Source organism: Falco cherrug, chromosome 6, assembly GCF_023634085.1.
Source record: "Falco cherrug isolate bFalChe1 chromosome 6, bFalChe1.pri, whole genome shotgun sequence".
Lineage (NCBI taxonomy): Eukaryota > Metazoa > Chordata > Aves > Falconiformes > Falconidae > Falco > Falco cherrug.
In genome coordinates, this window is record NC_073702.1 from 34,456,118 (window position 1) to 34,475,535 (window position 19,418).

Here is a 19,418-nt window from a genome sequence, read left to right on the forward strand (position 1 = left end):
GTGAGTTGATGTGGTGGTTTGCTTTCCATCCAAGAAAAACAATTCGATAGAAATTTTTACTGCATGAACATAAACAGTCAGCATCAGACTTATCTCTCATTGGATGGAAGGTTTAACTACACGTGTGGGTGCTTGGATGTGCATACTCTCATTTTTCAAAATGATTGCTTATCTTTTTCAAACCCAGCATATGCAAATCAGAATCTCTCTTTCCTTCATTAGACATTTGAAATAGAAGTTTCAGGAAGAGGCAGCACATCCTTACTTTTCATTACTACAGCACAGCAACAAACATGACAGCGGGCAGAGCATTAAAGTTGCCATGGCGTGTACAGGTTGTACTGTAAGCTCATGTTGGTCCTGTCTGTCTCTGAAGCTCCAGAGCCCTGTGACATGTGCTTAGCCCCTTCCTTCATGGGCTCTGAGAAAAACTGGACTACCAGCATTGCCATCAAGGTAGTCATAAGATCTATACTTCACCTCAAGACCCTGAGTATAATTGAATCCCATGCTTCAGCTGGCAACCTGCAACCACCAGTCTGGAGTTTTACTTTGGTGCACAAAGTGGGGGTTTTCCTGACTTCTTCAGAAGCATCAGAGATGGGCTACACCTGGGGGCAGTCAAGGATGGTCCAGTGTGTGAGAAGCTACAGAAAATCCTCCTTTGGTTATTTTCTGATAAGCCTTACTCATATGCCCAAGTTTAAGTGATTATCATAATTTGTGGCTGAGGAGAAATTTCCCCTTGGGTGAGACAGCACAGAATCCATAATGATTTTAATTTTCCTCTGTTGCAGAAATACAGTTCACCTGATTGGATTGGCTGAATTTATCGTATCAGTTTCTGCCAGTGCAGAGGGTTTGGTGTTCAGTCTCTCCTGCTTTCCTGGGACATAGGGAGTAATCAAGGCCTTACTGGACCCTCTCAGCAATGCTAAGGGGATTGTAGAGCTTCCAGTTTCAGAGATGAGATAAATATATCCTACTCTTGGAATCATAGACCATTAAAGTGTACGTTGGAATTGACCTCTGGAGGTCTGTAGTCCGACGTCCTGTTTGGAGCAGGACTGTTCCCCATCTTAGATTAGGTCACCTGTGACTCTGTCTCACCATGTCTTGGAAAACACCGAGGATGGAGAGCTCACCATCTCTCTGCGCTGCCCTTCTGATAAGAAAATTTTCCTGAAGACCAGTCTGAACCTCTCAAGCCACAGCTTGTGGCTGTTGCCCTTCACTGTACTATCTGCTACCGCCAAAGAGGTTGGCTCCATCATGTTTGTAACTCTCCTTTATGGAGCAGTCTCTTTTTGCCAGACTCAACAAGCCCAACTCCCTCAGCTTTTTCATGTAGGTGAAGTGCTCTAGGCCTCTAACCACCCTGGGAGCTCTCTGATGGACCCTCCCCAGTTCCTGTGCTTCCCTTTTGGACTTGGCAGGGGTCAGAGAACTGGATGCCACATTCCAAGTGCACCCTCACAGGTGTTGAGTCTGTAGGGACACTGATGTCCCTTGATCCGCTGACTGTACTGCTAATGTAGGGCCAGTACGTGTAACCCCAGCTCCTTTCAGCCAGTCAGTTCCCAGCCTGTGCTGATGCACACAGATGCATCCAGATGCAGGACTAATGCTTCCCATTGCTGAACTGCAGGATGCATCTGCCAGCCCAGTCCTCGGGTTTCTCTGGGTGCCTTTGGATCGAAGCTCCACCATTTGGCATGTCAGCTTCTCCCCCTAATTTATTACCACCTGCAAATTTGCTGAAAGCACATTTTATCACATCATCCAGGTTGCCCATGAAGACACTGAACAACATTGGCTCCAGGTTTAACTGTTGTGGTACTTGTTACCAGATGGTGACCAGATATCAAGTCACTGATGTAGCTGTAGCTTCTATGTAAAGGTGCACACTTCTAAGAGTTTCAGCTGACTCAGTGGAAGGCCACGTCAAACCCTCATTTTATACAGCTGGTGCTAGTATTAGCAACTTTGGATAGGCTGTGATAAATCTACCTGTCAGGATGACTCAGTCTAGCAGTTTAGAGGGATCTATATCTTGCACTTTATTGACTAGTTAGTCAAGTATCATCAGGGTCTTTGTGTATGTGACTCATTTCTCACAAAGGAATGATTTTTGCTAAAACACTATGTAGTCTCAGAGTCATACAATAATGGGGTGGTCTTAGGTTTGTGAATTAGCAGTGAGGCTAGGAGGGTAGTGAAATAGCCCATCTGTTTTTAGAATCAAGCTACCATGTCAGATTTGTCCTCAGAGGCAGCGAACCCTATGGCTTGAGTGTCTGGCAGATAAATGATCATCTCTTTCTTCTAAAGGTTGGTCATTAATTCTTATTGTTTAATTTCATGGACTATGCCCTGGTTTTCATGCGGTGATATGACAGCCAACGGGGGAGCTGGGAAAAGGGAAAATGAGAAGTAGATTGAAAGCAAATTCCTGTATGTGTGAGTCTTGGCTTGTGTGCCTGAATTACCTATGTGAAATCCAGACACGGACAACACCTGAGCAGCAAAGACACATGCCCAGAAATTCAAAAGTGCCAGAATAAAAGTTGTTTGTTCAACATTAATCTCTTTCCTTTCTGTTTGTACATTTTGGGCTTATCTTTTAGTTTGTAATCTATTTTTTCCACAGCACATCTGTGTCATTAATGGACAAAAGAGAGCAACAGTTTAGTATTTTGCCTTTTCCCATTGCTCAGCCTGTGGTTTCCGTAATTCATGAACAGGTCACAATTCCTCTGAAGAGGCAGCTCCAGAACAAACACATATTTTCAGCAGAAGGTATGAGCCCTGGCACAAGGGGCAGCACCACAGCCTCACTGCTCGAAGTTCCTGAATTAGGCATTCAGAGCTGCCCCGGGGATCTCTCAGAATATTGGTCCTGCTGTCCTCCTTCCTTTGATGTGACCATACTCCTGGACTCTGCATGCTTAGCTTTCCACTCGCATCTCACCCTGTGTAAAAGGAGGCTAATGAGACTTTAGCCTTGATGAGCTGTGTGAAGCTTAGTTCATTCAAGTTCGTAAGTAAAAGGAAATCATCTGACTGAATAGGAAGCAGAAGGTCAAGAGATGCCAATAGTCTTTCTCTACCTAGGCCAAGCACCCCTTTTACCTCTAACCTATATTAAGTGTGTACAGACTGCAGAAAATATGCAGGGTTTTTTTCTGGCTGAAGGGCCACTCCTGTAAGTCATACCAGCTAAGCCACCGCTTCGGTGTCCTTGGGTGGATGCAAGTCCAGCAGGGCCATGTGGGCACCTTGTAGGCAAGAGCCATGTCTCATGCACAGCAAGAAAGTGCAAAGGAGGTTGGATGTGAAGCTTGTATTTGAACGTGCCCAGGTGATGCTGCAAAATATCCCAAGGATTGGGGTCTCTGGAATCCCTGATGCCCACAGAGAGGCAGACAGCTGTGCCCCTTGAATTGAGCTGAAAAGTTTATACTGAATCCTGCTGGGGGTTTGTATTCAGCTCCCCACGCACCAGGCACGAGCATGACTGTGGGTGAAGAAGCATATGGTGATTTTTCATCCCCTTGGTGCTGCCTGAACGCAAAGCCACTGTGGGGTCAGAGATGGTCCTTAAAAATCCCCTGCAGTCTTCACCAACTTCCTAATGGGTTATCTCACCCCAGTCTCCCTCAGCAGCAAGACTTCCTGCCTCTCCTGCCCCGAGGGCTGTGCTGCCAACCTGCCCAGCAACCCCCTGCCTGTTTTTCCGCTCTCATTTAATTACTTTGTTCAAAAAACACCATTCCTTAGATGTGCAGTGCAAAAGGTCCCTGGCAACACTTAAAGTACTATTCTCAGGAGACCTGACTGTGGTACAGGTGAGGCTGACAGGGAAGGTGGTGGGCAGGGTGGGCATTGAAACCTCAGCTCAAACCTCAGCTTCCTTAGCTCAGACATGTGGGTGAGCAGTCCCCCATGCTGTTGTCCCCAAGGCATGGGTGAGTATCCCACTAACAACAGGCGGCTATTGGAGCTGAGGGCATCAGTCGAGCAGCTCCAGGCCATGGAGGGGATTTTGCAGAGGATCTGGGTAGGATTTTTCAGAGGAGATAGGTAGGAATTCGGAGAGGAAATAGGTAGAATTTTGCGGAGGAAATAGGATTTTGCCGTGAAAATAGGATTTTGCAGAGGAAATAGGATTCTGCAGAGGATCTGGGTAGGATTTTTCAGAGGAGATAGGTAGGAATTCGGGGAGGAAATAGGTAGAATTTTGCGGAGGAAATAGGATTTTGCAGAGGAAACAGGATTTTGCAGAGGACCGGGGCGCCGGCAGGTGGCGGTGGCAGCCCCCGGATGAAGGGCTCAGCTCGCAGGCCGAGGTGGCTCCGCGGTGCACCGGCAGGCAGCCCCCGTGCAGCCCCCGTGCAGCCCCCGTGCAGCCCCCTGCTCCCCCAGGGCCCGCTCTCTGCTACCCCCGCACGGGGCGATCCGCTGAAACAGCAGAAAAACTCATTTTGAGTGCAAGTGAATGAGATCAATCAGCTTTGCTCCTGGTCATACAAAGGCCAGCTCTTGCACAAGGGAAAAGGAGGATCCTGTAGCTGGAAGTGGGAGGGGGAACAGGTCCTGCCCTCCTCAGCAGGTCCTCCTGGTCCCTGCACCTGTGAGCCCCTCGCTGTGCCCCAGGCACGCGTGGTCCTGCACCCACCAGAGCCGCCCGGTGAGCATCATCAGGGAGACCTCTCCAGGGCTGCAACTAGTGCCCGGCAGCAAACTCTCCCTGCCCCGGGGCGGGAGATTCTCCTAAGGGCCATTGCTTTTTTGCTTAAAGCAGTGCCGGTTAGAAAGGATGACAGTTTATCAGGCTCAAATCAGCACAAGTCCTATGAAGTCAGGCAGATTCATGAGAACTGAATTATTCATGGCTGTATTTGAAACATAACCATTCCCCTGCCATGCTGGAAATCCAGATGAAATGCTTTTGTGCTGGAGCTGGATAAGCCCAGAGGTAGTTTTGTAGCACACTTTAAAAACCCGTCTCTTTGTCTTGTCGTGAGATCAAAGCTGTTTGGAAAGCAGGAGGTGCCTCCCGGAGCGTGCAGGACCTTGCCCAGCTGAGCGCAAGGCTTGCTGGAAACCCACAGGGTAAAACTCAAGACTTGAGTTGTGTAACTGAGCACAAAGTGAATCTGACTTTCATTTCACTGTCCAAGATGAGTGCAAACTGAGTGCACATGGCCTAATGGCCAAGGGTCAATTAGATGTAGTTTTTCCATTGCTCAGTGCTTTGGTGGAAGAAAGTTAGCATTATTTTATGATAGGTTGGTCCATAACACAGAAGCTGTAGCTGTGAATCAGGACCTCCATTTTGCTGGGTACTGTACATATGCAGAAACCCTCTCAAAAATGAAACCTTTTGCCAGAGACCATCTCAGCATGACTGCACCATATAAAGTCTGAACTATGCAGAAGAAAAACGCTTGTGTTTTCAGTGGATGCAGTATATGTCCTGGAGCCCCAACTACTATGCAGTTCAACACACTTCAGATCACACATACAAAGCGTGACCCATGGAAATGCTTTGTGGGACAGTGTTTCCTCCAGGAGCATTTTCTTAGAAGAGGTGGGACGGGCAAACAAACTCAGTTTTCCCTTTCCAGCGTTCCCTCAGGTAGGACAGCAGGGAAGTGTATTCCTCCTGGGGCAGAAGAAAAACAGTTATTGGTCCACCAGCTCAGCTTGTCCACAAGGACATATCACCCTCCTCTGCCTCTCCTGTAGTGTATACCTGGATCCATGCTCATGACATGTCAGCAGCCACAGAGATGTCTTGTATTGGAACAGCTTCAAGCAGAAATAGAGGTATGTAACCCATGTCATAAAGCTTGCAAAGCAAAGATTACATGTAAGAATGATAGACCTTTCTTTTTAAGAGGACATAGTAAATAAAATGCAGAAAGGGAAAAAACTTTGGCTGCCTGCTCTGAAAATGTCCCAGGCAGCTGTAGCGAGCCAGCCATGGAAGGCATTAGCTATAGCTAATTAATTTGCTAAAAGCACTTTGGATATTATCAGGTTACTTCAACCTGGTAATGATGCTGTTCCTTTGTTACTACTCCAAGCAGTGAATTCTCCAGGGTTATGATGCATTATCTGGCTTTACTCAAGCCACTGCCCTGGGAGCTATGTTGCCCCCAGGATGCTGAGCATCCTTTCCGTGGGAGGATCCAAGCCGTCCAGAACACTATCTCAGCATTCTGTGTGGGTGCCTTTGGCTTAGACTTGGGTTCTGTCCTGACATTTATTGAAAAAAAACCACAGGGATTTTGCCTGGTGCTGAATGCATGTCCCAGAGAAATGGTCAGGAGAAGAAGGGAGAAATGAGAACAGACTAGAGGGGCAAACCTGGACAGCATTTTGGAGTTACTGGGAGAGGCAGACCAAGAGATGGAACAGTCAGAAGTCTGTTGCAACAGGGACAGCTCCACAGCCTACAATGTCATCAGCTGGGGAGGCCTCGGATTTGGAGCTACCAAATAGAAGGAGAAAATATATTTGGTGGAAACCAAGGTGAAGGAGTGGAGGAAAGGGGGAAGATTAACTCGGTGTGCAAATGAGATGTAGCTTTTTTGCATCTTTGTATTATGAATCAAAGAAAACAGACACTTTCCCACCCAGCATTGCGTTGCTTAGTAGGATTAGTTACGTGCTTGGCAAGCAGTAGCTAGAGATGGTACTTGAGGCTGAAGCCCCTGCATGAAAAGCCAGGCACTGTGATGGGAGTTGTGCCCCAAAGTGCCTGCCTGCAGTCCCCAAAGCAATGATACAGGGAGCAGACTGTCCTGGACTGGTGCTGGAGTGATCTGCTGCTTCAGGGGTGGAAATCTCACTTCTTCTCTCCGCTATGAAACTAAAGAGGCCCCCTGGGGATGTCCACATGGACCTTCTGGCCTATCCTCTCCCTCCAATCCTATAGCCCTGTTTTTTTGCTACTGAGCTCCCCAGGTGGATGGTGGAGGCTGTCAGGGACAGGTGCTGAGAGTGGGGGGTCTGCTTAGGTGACCTGAACCATTCTGTCATTTATTGTTGGGAGGATGTCACTGTCCCTCAAGTGCTCCTGCTGAGCCACAGAGAATCCTGTGCTTGGCACTGCAGCGCACACACAAGCTCAGTCAGTGTTTCTCTGCGGATCAGTGGGAACACTGTGCATCCCTTGGTTTCCTGCAGGAGCCTGGCCTGATGGTTTGTGTTGTACCCTGTGACACCTGGTCTGGTTCCTGCGGCACAGCCATGCACTGTGTTAGCCTTGGCTGGGAAGTTTAAGGGTGGAACAGGCGCAGCCACTAGTAATGCAAGAAAATCAAACCTGATATAAAACCTGCATCATTTTACTCACAAAACCTTCAAATCACCCCTCTGTTGCAGCAGTGCCATTTTGGGGGCAGATGTAGCCAAACTGCCCCTCACTTACTGCTGAACTTCTCCCAAAGGCCAGTGCAGCTCTGAGGGACACACATGTCTCTCTGAACTCCTTCCCCCAAGTGAGTTTCAGCCCATGGTCCTATCCCAGACTTTAGTCTATGAAAATGCAGCCAGATCCAGATCCCTGACTCTGACAGGCTGCGTAGGTTGGGGGGAGCTTTAGAACAGTCTGATGTATCGCCAGAGACAACGGAGAGCAAATGGGATCCAGATGTGTCCTCCAGCACAAAGCTTTTCTTTCGGAAGGAATTTTCCCAGTTCTTTCCCCAGATTCTGCTGTCAGGGTTTCTCTCATGATGTATGGCTGCCTGGCTTCCATCCAGGTCCCAGCCATCAGCATCGGCTTCCCAAGGGGGGAAGTTATGGCCAAAATAGTCTGCTCCCCTCTACTGCCGCAGCTTGCTGCCTGTCATCCCTCATGCCCAAGGAGTGGAGGGCTGATCCTCTTGAGCTGCCCCAGACCCCCCACCAGCCCCTCACCCCACTTCATAAAGCCAACCAAATCCTGGGCTACATCAAAAGAAGCGTGACCAGCAGGTCGAGGGAGATGATTCTCCTGATCTGTTCCTCTCTCATGAGACCCCACCTGGAGTGCTGCATTCAGCTCTGGGGCCCCTGACATAAGAAGGACATGGACCTGTTGGAGCAAGTCCATAGGAGGGCCATGAAGGTGATTAGAGGGGCTGGAGCACCTCTCCTATGAAGGCAGGCTGAGAGAGTTGGGGTTGTTCAGCCTGGAGAAGAGAAGGCTCCAGGGAGACTTTATCGTGGTCTTTCAATACTTAGAGGGGGCTTATAAGAAAGACGGGGACAGACTTTTTAGCAGGACCTGCAGCAGTAGGACAAGGGGAAATGGTTTTAAACTAAAAGAGGGTAGATTCAGATTAGATATAAGGAAGACATTTTTTACAGTGAGGGTGGTGAGGTACTGGAACATGTTGCCAAGAGAGGTTGTAGATACCCTATCCCTGGAAACGTTAAAAGGCTAGGTTGGTTGGGGCTCTGAGCAGCGTGATCCAGTTGATGTCCCTGCTCATTGCAGGGGAGTTGGACTAGAATGACCTTTAAAGGTCCCTTCCAATCCAAACTGTTCTATGATTCTGTGATTCTATGATTCTATGATTCTATGATTCTTCCACATAGCCTGTCATGAAGACAACAGTTGGACCCTGTAGTCCTGCTGTATTGACCTGAAATGATGCTTCAAAGCACACAGAGGGTGGAGAGTGGCGCCACGAATTGAGCCTGGGCTCCTTACAGCCTCCCTGCCCTGTGCCAGAAATGATGATGAAACATTTATTGATTGCAATGAAGTATTGCTGCACTGAGAAAGCTAAGGCAGGAATTCACATGGCTCAGTGTTTCAAACCCTTTGCCTCAATATTTTTCCAACTACCATAATGTATTTTTTTTCCTCCCAGGCAGACATTTGGCAGCAGAGTTAAGTGAATCCTAAGGGCTGTTATAACTTAGACCCATCTTTGGGAGCCCAGTGATGCATGAGAAAGAGCTCTGTCTTTATAAACTCCTAAAAGCACATATGACTACTGCATCCTGCTTTTCCACTGAGACCTTCAGACATCTTCCAGCAGGATTACTGGGTGTGTTGCAGGCAAACTAATATCAGTGCTGTGTCATCTTGCCTTTTTATTTTGTGAATTCAGATCTTCATAATTAGTGCAATAGAGAAATGCAGCAGACAATTCAACTGGGGGGAGAAATCTGCCTGGGACTCTGAGGTTGAGGAATTTAAATCAAACTCTCTTTCAATAAGTGCAACCCATTAAAAACCTCTTGATTGTCTATTTGAATATTTCAATTTAAAATGCTACTTAGAAAGAGTAAATAAAATATGCTTCGGTTCTGCAAATCAGATTTATCCTTGGTTAAAGTCCATTGAGAGATACCCCTAGGGTGAATTTGCTCTACATCACATTTTTGCCCTGGGGTGTTTTCATAGCAGTCTGAGTCATCCAAAGCTCCCAAGCTGAATTAATTTCTGAATCTCATAGTTGATATCCCACAGACAAAGCCATGTCTGTGATGCAGAAAAGCACTGATTAATACTGAGCAGGAAGAAGCCAGGCACTGCCGTGTGCTTCTGCCCATTTCCCTACAGCTCGTTGGAGTCAGCTTGGCTTTCTGCAAGTCCCGTGTGATGCGGGTCGGCATGGGGGGAAGGCAGAGACTCAGCAGATGGATGGGGAAGCTGCATGCGTTGGTGTGAGGGTCCTTTCACCATCCCAGCAGCTGGCAGCTGTTGCTCTTGAGCACACCTCCAGAGGAAGCAGCCAGGACTTCTGCTGCGGCTATGCCCGCTGTAAGCCCGGCCAGCACTCCTTTTTCATGCTGCAGCAGGTCACCAGCTTCATCCCTCCCTGAGGTTTGTCCCCAGCCTCTCCAGCCCATCCTGGCCCTGCAGGGAAGGTCCTCCCACAGGACATTTTTGCTTTTGTCTGCTGGAGAAGCACTGAGCTCTGTTAGGAGGGAGGAGACCCTGGCTTACAGGGCAGCTGGCGATGCCTCGTACCAGAGCCCCATATGGCAACAAGCGATGGTCCATAGCCAGTGAGCTCTGCCATGGGATTTCTCACATCCTCTGCATGCTGGTGAGGCATGGATGAGCTGCATCCACCACTGGTGATGCCTCAGGCAGCTGGATTTTTTCAGCATTTTTGACTCCTCCACTTTTCCTCTGAGCATTTGGATGCTTTTTGGGCACCAGACAGAGGCACTGCCCCTGTCCATGGAGTAGAAGTCCTGGTGGAGGTGTGGCAGAGTCCTCTGTGAGCTCTGAACTCCAGTCCCTGGATCCTCCTGCAATTTCAGCTGGGTTTGGAAGTGTTTCAGCTGTGATGAGAAGTGCAAGCCTGGCAGTGCCAGGGCTTTGCAGTCACTGAGCAGGTCCCTGTGTAGCTGCCCATGGCAGGGCCCTGTGACGGGCGGTGGGGTGGTTATCCTGCTGCCCTTCGGCAGACAGGCAGATGGTGCCATCAAGTTGATTAACACCACCAAACCCAGTTTTCTAAGAGCCTTTTGATTTTCCAGAAGGCTAACGAATTTTCTCCTTCTGTACCAGCACTGAGCCTGTAGCAATCTGCTATATAGCAGGAGGGAAATCAGCTTTCAGCATGATTTAGGGAGGGCTGTGTTGCATCCAGACACATACCAATGTGATCTTTCTTGAGTGTTGTTACATACTGCCTTAATAATTAATTAGAGATAAATAACATTTATGTTCAACACTAATTTGTAGCCGAGTTAGGACAGTAGACTGAGTGCCAGATCAGGTCCTGCATGGGGCAGATGGCTTCCTGATGAGTCACACTGAGTAAGGGTTGACCCTGGGCTCTTCCTCTCCCCAGGGGTCTTTGAGAATGGGCGTGTGACCACATAGAGAAGCAATTCTGGTGCTGGCACTGTATTAACCTCTTTTCTTGACAGACTGAGAATTTGGGAAGATCTCTGGTTAGCAGTGATCAGGTTAACAGTTTACCAGCCGTGATGGTTTGCTCTTGTCTTAAAGCATTTGGGTTGTGGCTAGACAGCAGCAAGGGACCTCAGGAGGCCCTGCCACTGCCAGGAGCTCCCCGCTTTCCTCTGGGGTGGCTCAGCCCCTCGTGTTAGGCACTGTACAAGCACATAACAAAAAGATGGTGCTGACTTCACAATCTCATCTCTTGATCCATATGTGTGTAAAAGCCTGATAGGTGTTACCATGAGACTTTTCTGTACCTGTCTAACTATAAAGCCAAGTCTGTCTTGTAATGGGAACACAGCTGTCTGGGGAGCAGCAGAGGGAGGTAACAGGCTTGGTTTTGGGATGTTGGATGCGGCTCATTCCTGAGCCCTCAGCTTTCTCTCTGTGGCCCCTGCTCAAGGCTGAAACATTTGCTTAGCAAAGGGGACCATGGAGATGCTCTGACAACTGCAACAGGGGCTTACCGAGTTCTGTGGACCTTTAGATCCAGCTGTTGGGGAAGAAGCCAGTGTGCTCTTTCCAACAAGACTGTGATGAAGAGAAGCAAAAGTCTGAGCTGCCTTCATTGTATTTCAGAGCACCATCATCTGTTGGCAATTTACTACTAATGCAGCATATACTGTGTTTACAGCAGGTCACTGGAAATGTACTTCAACCCATTCATTGTTTTAAATAGCAAAGCACTGTTTTAGTGCAACATAAATTTACATTTACCATCCTGCAGAAAACTGTGGACAAGGAGCCTTCCAAAAGATGCATTTTTATTAGCTCTCTCTTCTACATTTAGCTGCTGATAAATATTTATTTAGACTTATGCTGCCAAAGGCTTTAAACACAGCCACATTTCACTTCCTTCCACGGATAAGTGGTGGCAAAGAGCTGTCATTGATGGGCAGAGACTGCGGGCCAGGCAACAGTGGGCAAACCCAAAAGTGTCTTCCCATAGTGGCTGCAGAGCCTGACTAAAGCCTCACCATAGGCACACAGAGGTCAGAGGCCGGGTGCAGGGAGGAACCCAGATAACCCAGTGGGGGACACGAAACCCCGATGCGGCCCCTCCCAGAGCTGTCCCAGGGAAGCCTCAGCCCAGGGTCCAGGGGGACACCCAGCACCCTAAACCAAAGGGAGAAGCTCTTACGGACTGAGGGTAATAAGTTACTGCCTCAAGGGTATGGGATACATTATGGGATGCAGAGGAGGAGCATCTTGGGATTGCACAGGACTATGTGATGTTTAGGGGAGGAACCAAGGGTGGGGAAAGGGAGGGATCTGTGTGGTTTGGGAAAGAACATAGGTGGGAAAACAGAATAAACAGATAAAAGGCTCCAATGACATGGAAAGAGTTGCCTGGTTGGTATGTCTGTCTGGCCATGCCCTGCACCTGGTCAGCAGGGCCTGTCTTCTCATTAAACTCCATTCAGATGTTTTCTGGTGGACTCTCTACTTTGTGTGCACATGAGTGTTTGGGGTTCTGGGTGAATCACTGGTGAATGTAAAGCTGGACTAGCTGGTGAGTAGGGTAAGGGGCTTTGGGAGCCAGGTATCGAAGCAACTGTAAACCTGGGCTAGATGCTGGAGGTGCCAAATGTCTGTGCATTAGCTACTGGAGAGCCCAGAAGGTCCTGGCCAGCTACTGGGGAGATCATGGGGTCTGGAAGTCAGCTAAGAGACCTGTTTGAGCAAGAGCCAACTGGAGATAAGAGGATCTAAGGGCTGGCCAGCTACTGTGTAGACTGAGTGTCTCTGGCCAGTGGCCAGAGGGATCCACGTTGTATACATGTCTATAGAAGTATATATATCTTTTTTACTAATGGGTTTTCATCCTGATCATCCAGAGAGCAGAACACGATGAGGCCCTTGGTGCTGTTTGTGTTTGTGTGTGCTGAACGTTTCTGTGTTGCTGGCCACACACATACATGGATATGTGTTGAAGATGAGTGTTTATGCTCATATGCCTACTGGGAATACATGCTTAGCCACACTGCCAGTTGGACCTAGGGGCCAGGAGCTGCAGAAGCCTTGCCTCTACCATGCCACTGGATTTGGCCATCTGGGACAGTGACCTGTTCACTTGGACTAGCAATTGGGTTTGAACCACGAACAGCATCTGCAAAGACTATCTTATTGCCCAAGCAAAAGGATTGAAAGGGAGAAGATCGCTCTTTTTAATGCCTTCAGGCTTGCAAAGTCCCTCTCAATCAAAGCTGGATGATGACAGGCAGCTAAATCCTCTGCTCCCAGCATCTAGGCACATCCACTTTGCAACACGTCTTGGTTCAGACACACCTGAGCTGACAAAGTCGCTCCCAATGGCATTGAACTGCTCAGAAACCAGCCACTGGTGTGATTCATGAATTGGATGTTCCTTTGCCAGTCTGTCTCCTTAACAGGCAGGGCCCAAGGCATGTGCTGAGACAAGTCCCCCCCTCCAAACCGTCTCACCCTGACACAGGAAGTAGCTGGCATAAAGCACGTGTTCAGGAACTGAGCATATTGAAATGTGAACACATCACCCAAGCGTGGAGGTGCTTTCAATGATGGACAAGTTCACTAGCAGAGATGAAGCTGAGCAAAAGGGCTTTAAAGGCCTTAGGGACACCTAAAATTTAATTTTGGCAAAAAAAAAGTTGTAGTCCTTCTGCCTTTTCATATGCTACTCTGAGCTGTTGTGGAGGAATATCATGATCCAGCCCCATGTTTCCACCAAAACTTAACAAAGTAGAGGCTCTTGTATGAGTCTGTCATTCTCTGAGTGATTGCAGAGATACACTCTAAGCTGATGAATTATTTAAAACAGATGCAGTACATTTCAGGAAATTAATTTGATTAAGTGGCAAGATATTATGAAGAAAACTGAGACAAAAGCCTAAGAGAATCTATTTTCATAAAATAGAGCATGCTTCCTGTCTGATGATAATTTTAAGTAAACAGACGAATTAGTACGTAGACTGATTGTCCACTAGGAAGACATATTTACACAGGAAACTAATACAAAATGGAGAATGGTCTTGCTAAGCAAGACATATTGCCCTCTCTCCACTCTATCTGTGAAACAGGCAACGAAAAGGAAATAACATATGGGGCTTTCTTTAGTTTCAAACTTCTCTTTCCCAAGCCCTGTACTGTGTGCTGTGGGGGTATGATTTTGCTAAAGCACTACTGATACATCACTTTGTAGATGTTACTGAAGCTTACAGCTTCTGCCTAAATCTCTGTACAAAACACATTCTAGATTGTTGTGGTTTTCGTGGCTTATCACAAAATGTAAAGCTTTGTAGGGAGAAATAAGATTTTATATCTGATGGGATCTGGAAGAGGTATTTGAAGACATGACTGTCCAGTTGTCTGATTTTTTCTCAACAAAGTCAGCTTGTCTTCAAACCTTTTCTTGACAACATTCTTAGGCATGCTACTACACCACTGTTGTATGAAATACATAAACTGTCTTTGCACTGAAAATGGAAAATTGCTCTCACATATTGCCTTATTATTGTTATATACTGATTTTCATCCTTTCTCTGTATTTATACTGAAAGACATTAATATGATATATTTACATATTTACTTCATTGAAACCACAAAGAAGCTCTTATTTAGTTGCAGTGCATATCATCATATTCACCTAATCTAGTATACATTCCCCTGGTGTTTCAATTGCACATCTGTCTTAAACTGTTGTGGTGGGGAGTAAACACTGTATTTCATCTTAGAAATGGTGCTGTTGAATGATACATGAATATTCAGTTAATTTCCATCTTCTCTTCCACAGTACTACTTTCCTTTACTTTTTATTTTCCTTAATAAAAACTCATATTTCATATTTAAATTCACATTTTTTAAAAAAAAGGTCAATAAATACGTCTGTGATTTTCCTTTCCTTTCTTCTCCCTCTCCCTCTCCCTCTCCTTCTTCCTCTTCTCCCCTCCCCTCCCCTCCTCTCCTCTCCCCTCCAACACTGGAAAAAAGACTTGCATTAGATAGCACTTCTGGCTCAAGTCTAGCCTGCGGATTGACTGCTGGCAGTTTGCTTCTATATGGATTCCTCACTATTGATTTTTGTTCCAGGTCTAAGATATGGGCATGTATCACTTTCCCAGCATCAGTCTCATACAGACTTTCTAGCTCTCCCATGGCTAACAGCTGAGTTCTTCGCATGCATCAGTACAACCGCCATCCCAGGCACCCCTCGGGGTAGGAAGCCTAACATCTTCTAGAGGGTGTATCTGCGTTGCAGGCTGCAGAGGCTCCTGAAGACACATGTAAAGGATGAACTAGTGCTCGTCAAGCTCTGTGCTGCTATGGCGGGACTGCTCCCCTGCTTCCCTCCAGTTGCTTTGTAGCGCAGACATGCACAGCCTCTTCTGTACCTTCATACAGACCATAGCTTGTGGTAGAATAGAGAGGCAACCCCAGATATGTATGTCTTAGGCTAATATACTGACTACTGAGCTATATCCCCTTCTTTCTGAATTGTAGGCCAATGCTAAAATAAAAAAAAAGGAAACTATCCAGTCTGCGGATTTCTCTGGGAAGCCAGATGCCCTAAAATATGGATGACTGCCCAACAGATTTCTTGAACAGCTGCATACTACTCTGTTCTTGCAAAAGTGCTTTGAGACAGATAAAGAGGAAGAGTATTTGGATTTTTTTGACAAAAGTGGCAAAAAGAGAATTTATACACCTTTAGTGAAAGGATGACGAAAAACCTCCCACGGATTTCTCTTTTCCAATCGCAGAGGAGCATGCAGTGGAAGCAGGTTGCCAACTTTTTGTTTCACATAGAAACAATAGAAAGTTTAATGTTAAGAAATAGGAACTAAGATCAGTATAACAACAGTTTAGTCCAGAGATACATATGGTGAATACTGGGAGTGAAACCAGTTACCCTTATCTTGAACAAAGCACCCTTCTGGAGAAAAATACTTGTTTATTTAGGTTGAAAACACACACTGGTCAATATACTGACCAGTGTCCTACTAAGCAACAGGCAGTGTAAGCTCAGATTCACCAAAGTGGTCTGAACTTTTCAAGTAGTGGGAGAAGTAAGTGCTTACTGCTCAGATGCTCAGCATCTTTGCAAAAGTGCCCCTCTCCAACTCAATGCCCCACATCAGAGGCACCTGAGACACCTGCGTTCCTTAACTGATCTGCAGTCTAATCTTCTCCACCCACACATACACATATAGAATGGAAATAACAATTTGAACTTATATACATAAATACAGTTCTTTGAAGTGCACTAATGTATGTTACTGCCTGAATCAGGAGAGCACTTATGCACAGCATACACTCACATACAAGTTGCATGGGAAGAAGAGTTTTAAAGTTTTGGTATGATATCAGATTGTATCTAGGGGATTATTGTAGACAAAGAGGAGAAGAAATTGAAGTTAGGAATGGTCCAGCAGGCAAAAGGGGAAAGGCATGGAAAACAAGTCAAGAAAAAGAAAGGTCCAAGCAGTAGACGGTTCACAGTTGCTTTAGGCAGCAGTTTTAAGTTTCTCAGTTTTGAAAACGGAAATAACACCTACTTATAACCAAGAGGTGGGCTGGTAATTCACATTGAAAAGTGCTCAGAGATCCTTGGGAGGAAGGTATTTTTGGAAATGTGAAGGGTCATCCTTGAAGCATTTGTTATTATACCGTAGTGTGATTGTGGACTTCAAAACTGCTACTAAAAAGTAGTGCAGAAGGAAAACAGCAACCCACTCAAGAATGAATACTTGGCCAGCCCCAGTATTTCTACCCATGATACCACCAATAGACAAATACTGATGGGAAGAATGGGTAAGAAAAAAATCTTAAGTGCATATTTTTCTAGGTCTCTCTTCTGGACAAGATAGTTTGCTAAGTGTACAGCTTCAGGTGGCGTAAACAGTTCAGATATTTGTGTTTATTCTCATTTTGTTTCCCCCTGGGAAGCTGTAACCAAGCTTCCAGAGTGATGAAACCAACACTGAGGAACTCAGCAAAAGAAAAGTGATAGACTTACTTCTTCTCCTAGTTTGTGACAGTTATGACCAATTAACCCCATACCTTTACCTCAGGATCAGAAGGGATTCACCTTAAAATGTTTCTCTGTCCGCTTACTGTGTTACAGCATGTGCCTTCAAATCCTGCAGTCACAGCCTCCTTTCAGACTTGTGCTGTTAATCTCAGTCCGTAACTCAGTTCCTCGGGCTGCCAGCAATCGGTGTTCACAGAAGGGAGGAGTCTGGAGATGTACCCAAAGCCTTTCCATTTTGGTCCATCTCTGTGCTTTTCTGAGATTTTTTGCTTAGGTTGACAGCATGTCTCAGTCTCTTTCCAGATTGTTCATGACTTACAAAGCTGAAAGCATGGTTGTTGGCACTCCTTTCGCTTAATGTCTTCTGCCTGCGAGTGCTAAAGAAAGACAGAAAGAATTAAGATACATTCAGACCATAAGGACAAAGAGGTTTAGAAACTGAAGTCTGGTCTTTTTACTTATCTACTTTTAAGGTAGCAATTCTATCAAGAACTGGGTTATTCTACCCCAGATCCAGGATGTTTAACCCCGGTTTATTTACCTGTGCCTGAAGAAGAGGCGGAGATAGCACTGCATTCATTGTACACTATGCTATACATTGCATTTCTGATGCATTTATGGAACCAGGCCCAGGCCAGCTCTATGAATGAAATCTAGAGGAAGTCAGACCTGTTCTGCCAGTCAGGAACCCACTGCTGTTAGCATTGCAGACTATTGGATATGGATGTGGTGACACCCTTCCCCGAGGACATCCTTCAAGGAAGCACTGGGAAGGCAGTGCATACTAGGAAACCTTGTCAGCACAGCTGCTTGCCACTAAGCCTTGCTACCAGGAAGCTGGGAGTAGATTCACTCAACGACATGTTCTTGTGCTTGCCCCAGTAGTGACAGTGCTGGTGTAGTTCCTGTCCCAGTCCATGTATATCTCCCCTCATCAAAAAACCTCTGTGGAGAACTGTAGCTTGGCCATTCCCATTTCTCAAGACCAGTACTCAGCTCAAAACTGGCATTGCGCTTTTCAGTCTGTTTTGGAGGTGGAGAAGGAAACAAATCCAGCTTTTCCAGTATGACAGTTTGCAGATACCAGGGATTTTTTTTATCCTATAACATAAAAACAGGCCTTATAGCACCCATACAATGGCAACAAAGACATCTACTTACCTTGCCACCTGATGAAATCCAGCAACAAAACCATGTTCAGTCCTCTTACAAAATTTGGCAGTGCCTGTAGTGCCTCTTTCTCCTCCTTTTCTCATTTAATGCACATTGACTAATAATCTCCAGGGCTGTATCAACACCTTCTTTTATCTTGGCAGAACACTCCAGGTAAGCATATGCCCCAATGCTGGCAGCTAAAGCTTTTTTTCTGTAGTGTTAATTGGCTTGTTCCCTGGAGTAGTTAGGTTTTTTTTAATGCCCTCACCACCCCGTAGTTCAGTCTTGGTAGCCACCAGAATAATAGGTACTGTGGGCAGAACACTTTGATTTCTGGAACCCCAAAATAGAGCATGTGTTGCTGGGAGTCAGGTCCACAGAGGACCATATTAAAATAACATCGGTGTCCTTGTAGAACACTGAGCAGAGATTTCAGTAATTGACTTTATTCTTCCCTGCCACATCAAAGAGAATTAGTTCCGTCTCTTTCCCATCTACCTCTGTGTCAGTGATGTAAGTGTCAAACAGAGTTGGCTCATAGGGCTTGGGAAGCTGTGACACAGAGCAAAGAGGAGGCATGTCTTACAACAGCGATCATATCCAGCTATAGTTAGATTTTTTCTAAGAGCAGCCATTCCTTAAAAACCAAGATAAAGTACAAAACGGATTACCATAATGGATTATGTGCATGCTGATGGGTTTTTTTTGTTGTTTTGTTTTTTGTTTTTTATTTTGTTTTGTTTTGGTTTTTTTAGTTTTTGTGCAGGGTAGAAGGAAAAGACAGAAAACCCATTAGTTTAGAACTCTTCCCCTTACCTCCTTTTTTGTCTCAGTACCCCTGGGTTACCTTTGCTTCCTATTTTTTCCCCTTTTAATTTCTCTGATATCAGAAACTTCTGAAATTGTGAGTACCTTGCTCTTGACTATTATCATACATCAAAAAATGAAGGTATAAACCAAGTCTGTATGTAACCAAGACTCCTGCAGTGCCCTATATTTCTGTTTTATCATCTCAGACGTTTTTTATGGTTGGTGTTCAGTCCATAACAGATTTCATTTTCTAGATTGAGTGACTTAATTTTGTGAGTGAGGTGGAGTATAAAGCACTGTACTGAACAACTATCCAAATCAGTTTTATTGACTACATTTTTTCCTGCCATTGTCTGCTAGTGGAATTCTATCAATGGCAATAGCTATCCTGTGTAAGCCCATGCATGCTGCTTTTGCTCCTAGATCTCTTGTCATGTAGTAGTTCAGAGTGTTCTCTTTGTATATTCATGGTTAATTTATACAAGATAAAAGTTTGTTAGAGTTACAGGATAG

At 45.9% G+C, this 19,418-nt stretch overlaps 1 protein-coding gene across 1 annotated transcript; it reads right to left on the minus strand.

The window, feature by feature from the left end:
* Positions 1 to 17,310: 17,310 nt before the first annotated feature.
* On the minus strand, positions 17,311 to 19,418 carry LOC129736428 (ras-like GTP-binding protein RHO). The gene is given in 5 exon segments (XM_055715000.1): positions 17,311 to 18,304; positions 18,307 to 18,408; positions 18,411 to 18,470; positions 18,473 to 18,661; positions 18,664 to 19,418. Coding segments are annotated over 5 exon segments (576 nt in total). The 5' UTR covers positions 18,731 to 19,418; the 3' UTR covers positions 17,311 to 18,146.